The sequence below is a fragment of the Eptatretus burgeri genome, chromosome 6 (assembly GCF_056783735.1).
Source record: "Eptatretus burgeri isolate ZD-2024b chromosome 6, Ebu_testis_v1, whole genome shotgun sequence".
NCBI lineage: Eukaryota > Metazoa > Chordata > Myxini > Myxiniformes > Myxinidae > Eptatretus > Eptatretus burgeri.
This window is the reverse complement of record NC_140966.1, coordinates 85,162,314-85,177,821: the sequence shown is the minus strand read 5'-3', so window position 1 is coordinate 85,177,821 and position 15,508 is coordinate 85,162,314. Positions and strand designations below refer to the sequence as shown.

At 43.3% G+C, this 15,508-nt stretch overlaps 1 protein-coding gene and 1 long non-coding RNA gene across 4 annotated transcripts in view; one reads left to right on the top strand and one right to left on the bottom strand.

Moving 5' to 3' along the window:
* The window catches only part of LOC147025232 (serine/threonine-protein kinase NIM1-like), a 30,982-nt gene extending 26,487 nt beyond the window's left edge, over positions 1-4,495 (top strand). Inside the window, exon 5 of one of the 2 annotated variants that reach the window (XM_085885995.1) lies at positions 2,167-4,495. In XM_085885995.1, the coding sequence (XP_085742121.1) occupies positions 2,167-2,849 (683 nt within the window). In that variant the 3' untranslated portion in view covers positions 2,850-4,495. The remainder of the gene's footprint in view (positions 1-2,166) is intronic. The other variant, XM_085885994.1, reaches the window with a different exon arrangement.
* Positions 4,496-9,614: 5,119 nt separating this feature from the next.
* The window catches only part of LOC147025231 (uncharacterized), a 47,804-nt gene continuing 41,910 nt past the window's right edge, over positions 9,615-15,508 (bottom strand). For both annotated transcript variants that reach the window (XR_015059400.1, XR_015059401.1), the window contains one exon: positions 9,615-13,144. This is a non-coding gene — a long non-coding RNA (uncharacterized LOC147025231). The remainder of the gene's footprint in view (positions 13,145-15,508) is intronic.

Genomic DNA, 15,508 nt, shown 5'->3' with positions numbered 1-15,508 from the left:
TTAATTAGGTAACTTGATTCGAGACAGGAGGACCCTACGCCACGCGGTTGAGGTATTGGCGTCCACGGTCGGTTAAGCGACCCGCCCGTCACGGAATTATCTGTGAGCGATGGCTTGCAATTCCGGGGAGTCTGGTGGGAATCGACTTCATTTCCCCCACCTCGTGGTCGTTCTCTCTGCCAGACCCTTGGCCCGCAACAATACATAAGAGTCTTCACAAAGTACTGCAGAGTGATAAAGCGAAAAAATGCAGATAAAATGTGAATAAGTTAGATTAACAGAGAAAATCACATGATTCTCAATTACATAAACATTCAAAGGCTTTGCTTAATTAACCCTAAATCACTTCAGGAGCAAAAATTTTTTTTTTTAAGGTTACAAAATAAGTGTAATACATTTCTTCTGTATGTAATCATTGGTTTAACGAAAAAACAAGTTCTTCTTCAATTATATCGGACCAGCGGTTGTTGAGAAACAGCGGTCACAGACACACACACAGACACACACACACACACACACACACACACACACACACACACACACACACACACACACACACACCGGTGGCCACAGCCTTTATTGAGGCCTCCAGCTCAGAGGGAAAGGCGAGCTGAAGACCAGAGCCTGCACCCGGACCCGTCCGCCTCGTGCGGGTACGTTGAACTGGCGGGGTGGCGGGACTCGGACCTGTAGCAGCCCAGGAGTCCACACGACCAGGCTCCCGGCGAATGGAGGCCGGCAGGGCGAAGTCTGGCAAGATGAAAAACTGGCTTTCCAAAAGAAGAATCACCACCGGGGACCTTTCACGTGTGAGGCGAACGTGATAACCACTCTTTGGTCAGGCGAACGTGATCACCACTCGTGCCAGGCGAACGTGATCACCACTCTCGTCACAAGTTTCTCTCCCCCCGGAAAACGGACGGGCCTTTATCTTTCCCCCTCCCTCAGCCGAACCTCGGTGTCATGGTCTATGTCTTCCCTCATTGGTTGGTTTTGGCGCGCAGAATGCGCTCGTCGCCCTGTCATTGGCCAAAATGGTCGCCAAGGCCGTTGATTGGACCGGGCGGGGGGGGGGGGCATGACAGGGTGTCTCGACTCCCCACCCCCCGAAGAGGCTTCGCTTCTCTTGGAGCTCGCTCTGTGCCCTTTGACCGACTTACGGCCACCTCGTCCACGCCCCCCCCCCGGATTGGGCGAGAGAGACGTCAGGTCTTCGTGAACTCCGCCCACGTACGTGCTGACACGCACTTAGGCCATGGCGTCGGTGTGAGGAAGCGAGGTAAAGGCGTGTTGTTGTAATTGATGTTGGTGGTGTAAAAATAAAAGAAAACCCTGACTATCAAAGTAACTCACAGCGCATGTACATTTATTCACCCATTATACGAGGGACGGGGACCCTAACTAAAAAACACATACTTACCGATATAACTGTTCTATAGGACCTGTATGTTGAGTGCTCATGGCTTCCAGATTCGTAACAATATGGCCTCCATCTTAGTTTTCTGGGGGGCCAAACACATTCCGCCTGTAGATCTCTGCTGATTATACACTATCTGGGTTTGTTTGCATCAGATTTCCATTGGCTTTGTTTGGGTCGAGTGTTAATCATGATGAGGGACCCCTAAAAACCTAGTCATATGTTAAATAACAGTAACGTTTAGTCAAGCCTGTCTGAACGCATGGTACGTCAGAACGCATGGTAAGCAAGCATTATGTTACCTTGTGTAATCAAGCGTTACATAACATAAACTAATAAAAAGAAATGGAATTTCCGTAATTTTTTAATGGCCCCATATTGAGGTTAAACAACCTGTGGCTGTGTGACGAATCACCTCGTTCTGATATAACCGTGGTGGAGGCTGACATGGATAAGAGGTGTCGAGTTAATCTTTTAAGAGTGCATTAAATGTGTGTTTCCCAGTCTGTTGTGCTGTTCATCTTTTAAGAGACCTTTCAATGCGTGTTTTCAAAATCAGCCCGTTGTCTAATTTTGTCCGAGATTGTGACCACAGTGCATGCATCGTATTACATTATTATCTTGACTATTCAAAACCGTGAATGATTATCCGTTTATATTTTTTTGGTTCAGGAGAATTGACTTTATTGAAGTAAAAATTCCTTAACTCTACATTTTAAAATAACACCTTTTTATTTCCATCTTTGCAGATGAGAACTACAACGGTGTGGCCGTTGATGTGTGGGCACTGGGCATTCTGCTCTACTTCATGGTGGTTGGAAACATGCCTTTCCGCGCTGATACTGTCGGCAAGCTCAAACTTCTCATCCTTCATGGTTCGTACTCATTTCCTCCACACCTCTCAGAGACCTGCACTACCCTCATCCGCCGCATCCTCAACCGAGCGCCCTCGGCACGACCATACCCGTTCAACATTGTTTCAGACAATTGGATGCGCGGTGCTCCGGCACCAGCCGCCCTGCCTCCGTTCCCTCTTGAACCATCCCATCTTGCTGTACCGATTGACTCGCTATCCGGTATTGACCGTGAGATAGCCACTTCACTCGCTGCACTTGGAATATCCCCGGAACACATAAAGAACAGTGGAAGCAGGGATGGACGCAGCTGCATTACAGGAACTTATCGTATCTTATTGCATCGTGCACAACAGCGTCGCACGCCTGATCATGCACTGCTGTTCGCAGCACCTATGTCTAATATGGAGTCGGACACTCCTTTGAACCTTCAAACTACATCTACTTTTCCTGTGCGCACACCAACTGTTGTTCCTCTTGACACCCAAATGTCCAGACAAGGACCAAAATTCCAGCAGGCCGAGCGCTGGCACCAAAACCTTATCATCCATCGCTCAAAACTTTGCTGTATCTTGTAATGTTCAAATATGATCTGCCTGTTTCTGTCTTTGCTTGTTTCTTAAGGCCCATTTATACTACACATCGGCATGAAGAAGCTAAAGAGGCCTCTTGGGATTGAGCATCTATGCTTGAGCTACTTGGCCTTTCAAGCTTCCCAACCAGAGGAATTAGGGTCGACTTCTCGGCCAGGATTGCGAAAGGAAATGCCACCGTCATTTACCCAAATAATTTCCCTCTGTCTCTGGGCATGGTTTTGAGTTCTTGAGGCCGTTAAGCTGCTTAAGTGTCTTCGTTCCTGATTTTCAAATGCGTGTTGATGAAACGCATCGTTCAAAGCAATGCCACCTCCTTTCATTTCATCAGTTTAGACCTAAAACACTTGAAGCACAATAGAAAATGATTTCCTTTCAACTCACTCGAACCTCGTGAGATCACGATGATCTCGTGAGATTAGTCTGATCATTAGTTCATGAAGAAGCAAAAGGTTGCAGTCCACGTGTGACGTCGAAACAAAATCATCTGGATGCTTGATGTATATAAACGCTTTGCTTCTGTCTGAGATGGCCTCATTGGCTATTCCGCCGAATCAGCTTGGATTCGAACCAGTGTACTTTTATAAATGGGCTTTTTTGTGTGTGTCACAAATGAGGCATCCTCTCCACTTTGCTTCCTGATACCCTACACGTTATATGTTTAAAATAGTTTCAATTGTGCCTTGGAAGAACCAGAAACGTAAGCTGGATTTTTGGTGTTGATGACATTTGAGGGAAGAAATACCTGTAAATGACTGATTCTGAAAATGCTGAGCTGGCACTCGTCCCCTGAGACATTGTTGTCTTTGAAAATATCGCTTCTCTCTTTCTCTTTCCCTCATTCCCTCTCTCCTAAGCTGAACTCACCAAATCCTCATGTCTCTACAGAATTCGTTCCTTCCCACGAGATATGCCCCGAATGGTTACCTGCAAACCCCCACTTTGATATGATAATGGACTTTATTCACAAGACCATTTTTCTGTTACGTGCTGAAGCCTGGAAATAATTTCTAATGGATATGAGTGTTGTATAATTCTGGAGTGTTGTAGTCAATGAACAGAAACCACAATGATGTTGTTATCTGGCAGCAGTTTCTGTGAGGTTCACAGTTCATCTTGTTCAGATCCCACCTCCTCTTTGCTCTGTTATCAGAAGATTTTTTTTCCAAGTACTTACTCTCAGGTGAGAGAACCTGCACACAAGCGCTTAAGAGTTTGGAAATTGCAACAGTTTGTTCTGTGACAGCAGACCTCAAACTTGAGTATAGTACAAGAAACTATAAGAAAATGCGACAACACACCGTATGAAGACAATGCCTGTTTTGTGGTCAATTTGAGGGGGCTGACGGGCCTGGGGGATGGAAAGGGGTGGGGAAAACCAGGTTTTCCGACGTGAGAAGACCAAGAGGTCACTGTCCCATGTAAGAGACATTACTGTTTGTAATTCGATATTGCATTGCCTGTTATTTTTTTTATTACAGTGATTTAAGGCTCATGGCAAGAGGTGTTAAGCCAGTTGGCTCATCATCTGGATGATTCCATGGTGATATTCACTTGTTCCACTTGGAATATTTTAAGAGCACATGTTATGTCAAGATGGTGATCAAGATCTCATTGTGTCTTTCAAACAATTTGGTCATTGTATGTCTGGTAATTATGTCCTGGGCTGATATGGTGGCAGAGAGGTACACGCACTCACCTCTTCACCATCTAGCTTGGGTTTGAATGCTGACAGCTAGAAACTGTCATCCCGGTGTTTCACAGGCAGGGTGATATATCAATGTGTATGGCATCCCGCGGACAGATGGTAAATTGGGTGTCCTGTGTGCCCGCATTAGTTGGTGCATGTCACAGATTCCACGGTGTCCTTCACGAAGAGTAGGTGAGCTATCGCTGGCATCACCACCAAATTCCAAATTTCTGCCCCAACTACTGCTGGGAAGGCAATGGCAAACCACCCAGCATAACCATTGTCAAGAAACTGCTTCAGCAGCACCGACGCTCTGTAAAAGAGTATGGTACATCATACATCAGAATGTCCACCCTGAACAAATTCCAAATTCCCACCTTAACGTCCGGGCATCGATTTTCCTCAATAAGTTTGGAACCAGCAAACTGAAATCATAATTGAATCACTGTCAAATTTACATTCTCCAAAGGAAGGCTCATGGTGTATTCGTGCACATATCACACTCAAGATAGGCCGGTTAGCACTTCGGATACATCGGTGTACTACAAATGAATTACAAAGACATTCGTTGACAATCACAAAGACAAATTCACATAATATTTGGGATTCATTATGAGCTCTGGGCTCAGGTGGAAGCACCGAACAGGCCAACCTGTTCATTGGATTAAAATGACTGTCCTTCCCGCGCAGTCAACTTGATTTAGTGAGGACAGTCGCTTTGAAACCCTGGCCTGACCTTGAGTATCCTTTGAGGATTCATTATTCATATTCACCACCAGCATAACAACTATTCTGTCATCATTTTGTTTTAGCTATATCCTGAACCAGGTGCTACTTGACAGATTTTTACATTCAAGAATCAAAGGTCATCGTCATAGTGAGAACTCTGCAGTCTCATTGCCAAGGGTTCTATGGCAATGAGACCACAGAACTTTTTACTATGACCTTGTCTCAAGCAAAAGACAGCTTCTGGGTGTTTCCTTATCGTCCGGCAGAGATTTTGTTCGTCAACGCAGCACCAATGTCGTTTTTCACCTGAAACCTTGAAATAGTCATCTCTGGCAGATCCATGGTCTAGAGAATCTTATAATCAAAAATGCTGAGGGCCAGGAGGGATAACTAGCAGAGAGAAATACCAGTGTCGAAGAAGGCCATTTATTTGATGCACCGCCATTCGTGATCATCATTGAAAAATCAGACCTTTCATGCAAATCGTAAATCATATTCCTGGAAATGGATAACAGTAATGAGTTTGTTTTGAGGTGTAACTCCATGAAGGAATCGGTCTTGTTCCCCATCTTCGAGGTTCATGTGTGCAAGGATGTATAGCCGTGGCATTGACATTGTTCATGTGTACAAGTATGACCCTGGCAGAATCTTGGAATGCTGTGGATAAGTATCTGAAATATTCCTGGTCTCGTTGGTTGCATTCCCTCCAAAAAACATGTTCTAACCGATCCGGATGCACGGCGGTTGATCGATACATCTCGTTGCACGTCTCACACTTGCTCAATGGGATTCAGGTCGGACAAGCAAGTTGGCCAATCCTATCGAGAATGGTCACCCCTTCCATTCAAGGTTTCGTTGAACAATCTTGTCCCTGCGAGGTCGAGCATTGATGTACATCACAATAAAGGACCAATAATGGTGAAGGAAGCCATCAAGGATAGCATCCCTGTATCGCAAACCAATTAAATTACCAGCATGAAACACGGGAAGGTCTTTGTGACGATTGTAATACACCACTCCCCTCAAAAACGTGATTGATCTACTACTGTAGCGGGCATGTTTCATTGGTCTATATGAGCAGTCGGCTCATCATGATGTCTCCAGCCACCGTGACAGTCTAAACAGAACCTGATTCATCCGTAAAGCCCACTGTCGTCCAGTAAAAATAGGGTATCGGCATCATGTTGTGCTTAATGCAGCCTCTACCTGGTGTGCCCCAGTTAGATACCCAGTCTGCAAGAGTGAATACCAACTTCATGAAATCTATTTCTTATAGCCAGTGGAGACACTTGAATCAAAGCAGCAATCTTGAGGGTCTGCCACCTGGTTAGACCCGATGTAAACATAGCTCTCTATCAGCCACTGGCCACCACATTGGGATCCTTCTGTGGAGCAGCTGACCTTCCCTGCATCTTCCGAAAGAAGTACCATATGTTGCTGATGTCACACCATGGCCTTCAAGTGCAGCTTTTGCTCACTGCAAGAGCCGCATCACCTGCCCTTGGGTGGCACCTTGATCCAGCATGCCAATCGTTCTAACCACGCTCATGTTCACTTAAATTTTGTCCTTAAGGCGTTGTCGAGTGACAAATGTTCCTAACCCTGCAAAGATGTGCTGACTGCCATTTTAACAACCCCGAAGATGTTCCATTGAACAATGGCTGATTTATCTGTCATTTCTGGTTGATATGCCAGATGTGTGCGCATACAAGGGCAAATTTTCCTTCATGTTAATCATGATTCTTATTAAAAAATGATTTTGTCGATTTATTCACAATTTCCCTTTGTTCGTGTAAGATATTGAAATTTTATCTTTGGCAGCACATTTTTGTCGAGTGCATATTAGCACACGACGAGTTTGTGAGCTCCTGCACACTGGACTCGTTACTTCGTGTGGAATTGCTTCAATATTGCTGTAAGTATTTTCGTTTCCTTCTTCCTTGTCATTTTGTATTCCTTTGTTTCAGTTCTTCCAAGAGACCAAACTCTTTCATCTCGTCAGTTGAGAATAGACTGCTCAGTGCTGCCTGGAGGCAGGAGTTCGCTTCATCAAAAGAGCACAGCCAGGCATTGCCAAAAGTGATGGAATTGCAAGCATGAGGTGAGCAATGAGATTGCTGTGGGTTGTCTGGCATTGTGCTGGAACAGCCACGGTCTATCTTGGTGTCTAACAACCTTTAGCATTCACCACTGGATGTCATTGATCATTGTATTCCCAAGAATATAGTGAAACTTAATTAAAGATGCATTGTATATGATTCACAGAAAAATATTGATGAAATGTCCATGAGTTTGTGCTTGCTACCTTACAGGATGAGCTATGTTGTAATTCTTGGTTGTTTAAAAGGCCACCTTATTCCTGTTGCATTTCCGAAGCTACATATGCTCACCTGATACTGTTCTTCTCTTGCCTTTGGCTTTGCATCGTACTCAACTACTTTAATCCCCATTTTATCATTTTATCAGTTATCAGGCCTCAGTTATCCCCATTTTCTTGTGGAATCAGCTGGGGAAAGATTTTGGCCAAAATCTTTCAGGAACCGACTGGCCAAGTCTGACATTGGACTTGAGGTATCAGGAATTTGTAATTACCTCCACACAAGCAAAGCAAAAAGCAGGGTTAAGCAATTGGATCACATTGTCTGTCCTGTCTACAAACGTCAGTTTATGATCGAGGAACAACTTCATTTCAATTGAACAGGCTATTTTGAACGCGAATTGGGTGTGTGTGTGTGTGTGTGTGTGTGTGTGTGTGTGTGTGTGTGTGTGTGTGTGTGTGTGTGTGTGTGTGTGTGTGTGTGTGTGAGAGTGAGAGTGAGAGTGAGAGTGAGAGTGAGAGTGAGAGTGAGAGTGAGAGTGAGAGTGAGAGTGAGAGTGAGAGTGAGAGACAGAGACAGAGACAGAGACAGAGACAGAGACAGAGACAGAGACAGAGACAGAGACAGAGACAGAGACAGAGACAGAGACAGAGACAGAGACAGAGACAGAGACAGAGACAGAGACAGAGACAGAGACAGAGACAGAGACAGAGACAGAGACAGAGACAGAGACAGAGACAGAGACAGAGACAGAGACAGAGACAGAGACAGAGACAGAGACAGAGACAGAGACAGAGACAGAGACGAAGAAGAAGAAGAAAAGCGAGAGAACACGGAGACACATAATTATTTTTTGCCTCTTTGGCAGTCAAACAAAATTGAAAATCATTCCAAATAGCAAACTTACTGTTTTAAAGGATGTCATAAAGAACACAAACAACAGGTACGAAGAATTAATGTGACGTGTTAAATAAGGTGGTGTAAAAGACGCTGCATCAATGGCGGTAAACTTCAAAATAAATTCTTCCTCTTCGAAAATCCATTTTATTTCAATTGAATGATATACTTGAATAATGTGGACCACAAATCACCTTTTTTCACTTTCAAAACCCTTCCGATTAGCAGTACTTGGACAAAATATTACGGCATTTTGCATCGTCACGACCAATGAAATTTTCTGCTCATAGACCCTGCCCATGTCCTTGTTTCTCAAGACAGCACGGGGTAAAATGTGTTCGATGAAATCTCTAATTTGTTTAAGGTTCTGGCAGTAACTCATGAAAAACATGCACTGTGGAGTCTTTAAAATCCACAAACGAATGCTATTAGACCACAAACCCAGCCTGACTGACATCCATCCGAGGGATGGCTCCCCTTGTAATAAAACCTCCTCTCTATGAGGCACCATTCCGACAGTTTATAGTCAGGTCGGGATTCGTACCCAGACTGAACAGCGCAAAGGCAAGTGCACCTCTGCACCATCCATCCTGTTGGAATTTAACTGGATATAAAGAAGGCAATACCTCTGTACGTTATCCACGTTCGCTGCACTATTTGATCATTGCGAATCATATATTCTCAATACCCTGATTTCCTGCAACCTCCTCAGATTTGATCCTGTTCTTCAGTTTATCCCCAAAATGCAATATATTTGTTACCGTTGCCAGAGGAGAGCGTGCCACATTTGGATCTGCTTGTTTGTTTGTCTGTCTGTCCGCACAGAATGTTCTGACAGAGGCCACAAACGACACGTTGTGATGTGAGTAAGTTTATAAAGTACGCAGGGTTGGGGGGGGGGTGGAAGCTTTTGGGGAGACGTTAAGGGGAGTGAAGTACTGGGATGCATGCATGTATGTATGGAACACATGGTGGTGATGGGTTATGGGGGTTGTTACGAAGGGGTGTATTTGCATTTGTCATAAAAAGATGACTATCAGTTCAATATACATATTCTTCTTTACCACGATCACGCATTTGCTTCATGTCACACTTCACAAGCCATTTGTAAAAACATTCCGTTTATTTATTTTTTTACATTTGCTTGCTTACTTGCTTAAGATCCTGTCATGCCTGGTGGCTATGTGGAGCCTCTCGAGGAACTTGCGCCACTTTCTTGGACCCATTGACTGAGCACCGTTCAGATGGTTTCTAGCTCCATTAGCTAATTTTACCACTGTACACCACCAAGCCTCTCACGGTCATCCGACCCTTCTTCTACCTCCAAACATCAGTGGTACAGCCACACCCCAGAAATGATGCAGCCAGAAGGCAGGTGCTGCAATTGCATGACTGTGATTATAAAGCCATGTTGCATATTGCAGCATTGCTCCCTTTAGCATCTGCTGCAGATCCCCTGTTAATATGCAGAATAAAATGGCACAGATATACCATATAAATATATATTTTCTCCACATCTCAGCCCTTTTCTCGCATTTAAAGGTTGTGTCCATCACTTTTTTTTTATTTCTCCCTCCATTAAATGTCTCCATCTTATATTATTCAGTATGTCACGTTGTACAGTACTTCTTCATTTTTTGATTATGCAATATTTTAGGTCTACTTTCATTATTTCGGTGCCCTGCAGTAGCTTAATCACATTTGCATTTGCAGCAGACAAAAAAAAAAAAATCCACTCTATCTTTATGAATATTAAATATAATTCACAACTTTCTGCAGGTATATGCATTGAATGTGTGAGCCGACGGGATAGTGCAGAGGTAGTGAGCTCTCTATCTTGGGTTTGATTGAAAAGCCGACTATGAATTGTTGGATTGGTGCTTCACATGCAGGCTCATGCAGTAATGCATTCGCCGTCCCTCAGATGAACGTTATTTTGGGTAACCCGTCTGTTGGCATTCACTGGTGAACATTAGAGATCCCACGGTGTCATTCATGAAGAGTATTCGAGTTATCACGAGCACCATCATGAAATTTCAAATTCTTGCCAAAAATCAGCTCTGGTCGAACGTCAAGCCCGGCGAGCCTGTTTGTGAAATACTTTGTTCTAACATACGTGTTCTTTGAACCACCGAACCCAACTTAATGGAACATGGATTTTAGTGAGCTGTGAGTTGTGGGGAAGACAAGTCGTATTCGGGAGCATATTTTAAACTGAATGTATTGAGATTTATTTTGACATTTCCCATGTAAGATGGAGTGTCTTACGTTTTTCAAATCAACGATTTTATCAACACCCCTTGGGATTTGGGCACGGCTCGGTTTGGTAGCACACTCAAGTCTGAATTATCCCCATGCCTTTTGAAAAAAAGAACGGGGGTATATTGTAATCGGCTCCACGCATCTGTCTGTTCGTCCGTCTGGCACTATCTCCTCTATGGTTGTGCAGAAATTCACCAAACTTGGTTATTGTGATCACCGCATGCCACAAAGGTGCAAGAGCAGAAGCATTTTGGCCCCGCCCATTGGGGCAGGGTAAAAAGGTGAAATGCCAAAAAAAAAATGTAATTACAAGCACATTTTTCAACATTTTTTAATGAAACTTTGTATATGCAATCAGCATTGGGGGACGCATGAAACATGTAACTTTTTTTGGATTCGACCACCGGATCATGTCCCAGGGGTGAGGATTTGAGGTCAAAGGGGTCAAAACGGGGGGGGGGATGATATTGGGTCATTCCTGATAGAACTTTTTACCGTTTTTCAACTTTGCTTCAGGTGGGAAGCATGTGGATTTGTGATGGCGTGCCATAAATTTTGCTATAGTTTGGATTTAGTTCTGAGTTGTGTGGGCGGGCAGAGTTAAATTTTTCAGTTCCGAGTCATGGGGGGGGGGGGGGGCTGGCCGAGTCAAAAACAAAATCCATGAATGATTAAGCTGTGTGGATTTTAAAAGGGAGAGAGTTTCACAGTTGAGAAGCATTTATTTGGAAAGCTCAATCAGCAAAAGTCTTCATTCTTGTGTGAGGAACTACTCGAAGTGAATAATATTCAATATAATAATACGCTTGTCATGTCTGTCTATCTGTTATGTAAAACATGTTATGTGTTATGTTATGTTATGCGGCGAGTGTGCAGACTGGTACTGCGTATCTCTTGGCCATCCTGCCAGCCCATCAAATCTCCGAATTAAAAATGTCGAACCCTAACCACTGGTTATTGATGCAGGAAAAGTTATTTTCTCAGTTAAATGAATTGGAGGTGGAGCCGATTGAACCAGTTTGATGTTGAGGATGTAGCTGTCAGATTACCATCAAGTACAGCTATTTTTGATGTATAGATGTTGAGGCTTACAGAAGAGTTTAACGGCAAAGGGCAAACGACTGATAATTATTGGACAAGGGAAGTAATAATGCAGGGAGGCACCAAAGCATGAGGAGAGGAGAAACTGTTAAAGGGGTCAGCATGTGTAGAAAAGCCCAGGAGTAGAGAGAGAGAGAGACAGAGACAGAGACAGAGACAGAGACCTTACGGGTTGCTGTGAATGTTAACACAAGTAATGCAAGTCGGAAGGAAACCCTACTACTAATTGTGCCCTGCTCTTCTGGCACCTGTCTCACCTTGCTTCCCAGTTCCTCTCCTATGCACTGAATCACCATCAAGGTGTGACAGAGTTTACTGGAAGCGATACAGAGACTGACAGTGAGTATCGAGTGGAGGTGCTGGCTGAAGTGAAACTCGATTCCGAAGAGGAGAAGCAGGACAGTGTATGCAAGAAGCTTCAAATACGATGCATCACTGATTGATGGACCTCGTATACAGTGCCATATAGAAAGGACACAAAACAACAAAGTCAAGAGAATAATTACACAAATTAATTTACGCATATCGGGAATATTTAGCTGAGAACCATAGTGTTCACCACCACCTCCTTAAAAATATCTATTAGAATATATTTAGAGATTTTCTCATCACACATAGTGACTATCAGGTTGCCAATCGATGTACTTTAATGAGAAGAAAGGGATTAGCCACAAACTATTAAGGTTCGACATATGGAATCCGAGCGTGTTGCGTGCAACAGGGTCCGAGACACCAATTCCATGATCACCCTGCAGGACACCTGTTACATCACCAGAGGATCATTGTTAGAGCAAACAATCGTCCTGATCATGGTGAGCCACATTTTCCTTTTTAATGTGATGATTATTTAATTTTTTAATGTGATCATCATTCACGGTTCTGCAAAAACTCTCGCATTTCATCAAAGGGGCTGCTCCTACTTTAACGCACGTGTTGGTGTTCACTTTGAATCCATTGATATTCCAGGCGTGTTTGCTACTCCCATGTTAGTAAAAGGTAGTGAAGAACCTCTTTATTTTTCTTTTTTCCTTTCCAATCTCTCTCTCTCTCTCTCGCTTTCTCTCCATCCTGCTAAATGTATGGATCGTTTGTTTCGAATCAAGATCCCTTTCCCTCCCATCTCCCCACCCTTATTCTCTTCTAATATTTATCCTCTCTTCCTCCTCCTCTTTGCCGACCTTCATTTTTCCTCTGCACTCCCTGTGCATACCTTTTTCTTTGCTTGCTCAGTTGGAGCTGTCACTTGGCAGGAAGGGAAGAGGGTTTCACATAGCAGCCAAATCCTGTGTGGATAGACAATATCAGTTGAGAAAGCTGCACAATGAGACAAGAGAGAACAATGTAATACAAACATGGGGTTTTCTTGAAAATTTCACAGAAATAATTTCCATTACATATGTTTAAATCCTCGAGGAGAATTTCTGTGCTTTCAATGAAAATGAGCTAACCCCCTCCACTCCCCTTACCCCACCCACTGCCTCCACACGCTCTCCCCTCCCATACTCTCTCCTTCCCTCCACTCCATCCCCACTCCTCAGCCCAGCACCTGCCTCTCCCTCCCCTCCCAAAATCTCGGACATCAAGGAAATGCAGAGGGAGCGCGTGGGGTAACGGTAGAACGCTGGAGAAGGAGAGAGAGAGAGGGAGAGTGAACAATCTTCATCTCCATCGTGACGCGAATCATCAAGAGGAGCTGCAGTGCGCGGTGCGTCACCATCCAGAAATGTAGCCTGGACTGGAGCCCTGGACCTTGTCTACCCTACCTGTGTACACATTTTCATACATTTCTCTCTCAAACCTGTACCTGTTCCTCACCATATCTGATTCAACCAGATCTCAAACCCCATCTTGCATGTTTCTTGTTTTTCTTTTACATCCCATCCATCCCCCATACTCTGTGTAACCCTCCCCACCCTGTGTCTGCTACTTAGGAGGGACACAAGATCAGAATTTGAACCCCCACAGAAGGTGAGCCATATATACATGTGATATGATCTGATTTTCTATCAGGAGACCACCATTGAGGTTTGCATGGTGGTTATGGATTAGGAAGGATCTCCTCTAGATTATCGTTCTGTATATACTTGCTTGCTTGTCCACATGAAAGGTCTTAAGGTATCCTCCTGCTGGGTCGGCTATGTGCGATGCTCGTTGGGAAGATTCACTTATCAGTGGAACTTTCCTACATAATCTGTCAAAATCTTGAACTTGCAGCATTCCCAAGGAAATGAAAGGAGGAAACCATGAGGGGCGTTCAAAAAGTTCTTGGAACGACATAGTAGTACAAGTTAAGTCAATTGCTTCCCTCCCCCCTCCCCCCTCCCCCCCAAAAATATATATGTAGCCTCCATATATGATTAGTAATTTTTTTTTCTCTTGATATTATATATATATATATATATATATACATATATATATATATATATATATATATATATATATATATATATATATATATATATATATATATATATATATATATATATATATGAAGGAAAACAAAAGCTCGGTGTTGAGTATCTGGTTCGTAGGAGTTTTTGAACGCTCCTCATATATAGAGAAATAAATGAAGGAGCATTAATTTGATGCTGCTTGTCGAGAGGAAAAGTGGTTGTTTGGCTTTCACACGGCTGCCTGAAGTAGAAAACCTTGATTATAACTTTCTCAACATTTCAAGTGCATAAAAAGAGATTGTGGTTCTGGATGCAACAGAGGTTATTCGTGCATGCAGTCGATAAACGCACCTGTCGGAAGATGAATGGTACTCATGTAAATGGCGTGATACGAGTACCGAGGATCAAAGAGAATAGTGGTCCACGAGGCATAAACTCATGGAAAATTTATTTATTGACTTCATTTTTACCAGCAATATAGCACATACACACCACCGGCGTCCCACTTCTGCCCACCAGGGTGCTCCTCCACTATGCTGTGTCCCCTTTTTGTACACGGCCTCAAATTCACACACCGACCATCTTAAGATGTGGTTCAGCCACCTATCGCAAATTCACCCGGTCGACATCAGACATGTTCGCTACATTGCCACAGAAACGGATTATTTTGTCATGAACTTATTAAAACGTCATCTATTTATGATGTCTGCATCGAGTAGATTTAAATTGAGAAAAGGAAGAGAAGAGAGGATAAAAGACAGAGAGATGGGGATCGGGGTTTGTGGGATGAATGGGGAGAGAAAGGAAAGAGTTTGGGAGGATATGAGTGAGGGAAGGGAAGAGGCTTTATTTTTTGAGGGAGAAAGAGGGTGAGGATACAATCAAAATTCCTTCGTATTTGTTTATATAATAAATTGATCCTAATGAGAACCTGTTTTGTAATCTAGATATTTACCGTAATCCAAATCCCTCCTCTGCCATCCTATTTAACTTGGTTGTGACGTTTGGTCTTGATTTTAGAACCTTGTTTAAAAAACAAAACAAAACATTAAGAACCACACGTTAACATCTAAAAACATTTGTTAACCCGAACGTTTGTTGTTAGTTAACTTTTATACCCACCATGTTTTGAAATGATGAAATTTTCTTCCAACATCAACTCTAACTCCACTTTGAGGTTCAAAAAAAATTTTTTTTTAGTTCACTCAATTTTCAGACAGGTACTTGATGGTGTGTGTGTGTGTGTGTGTGTGT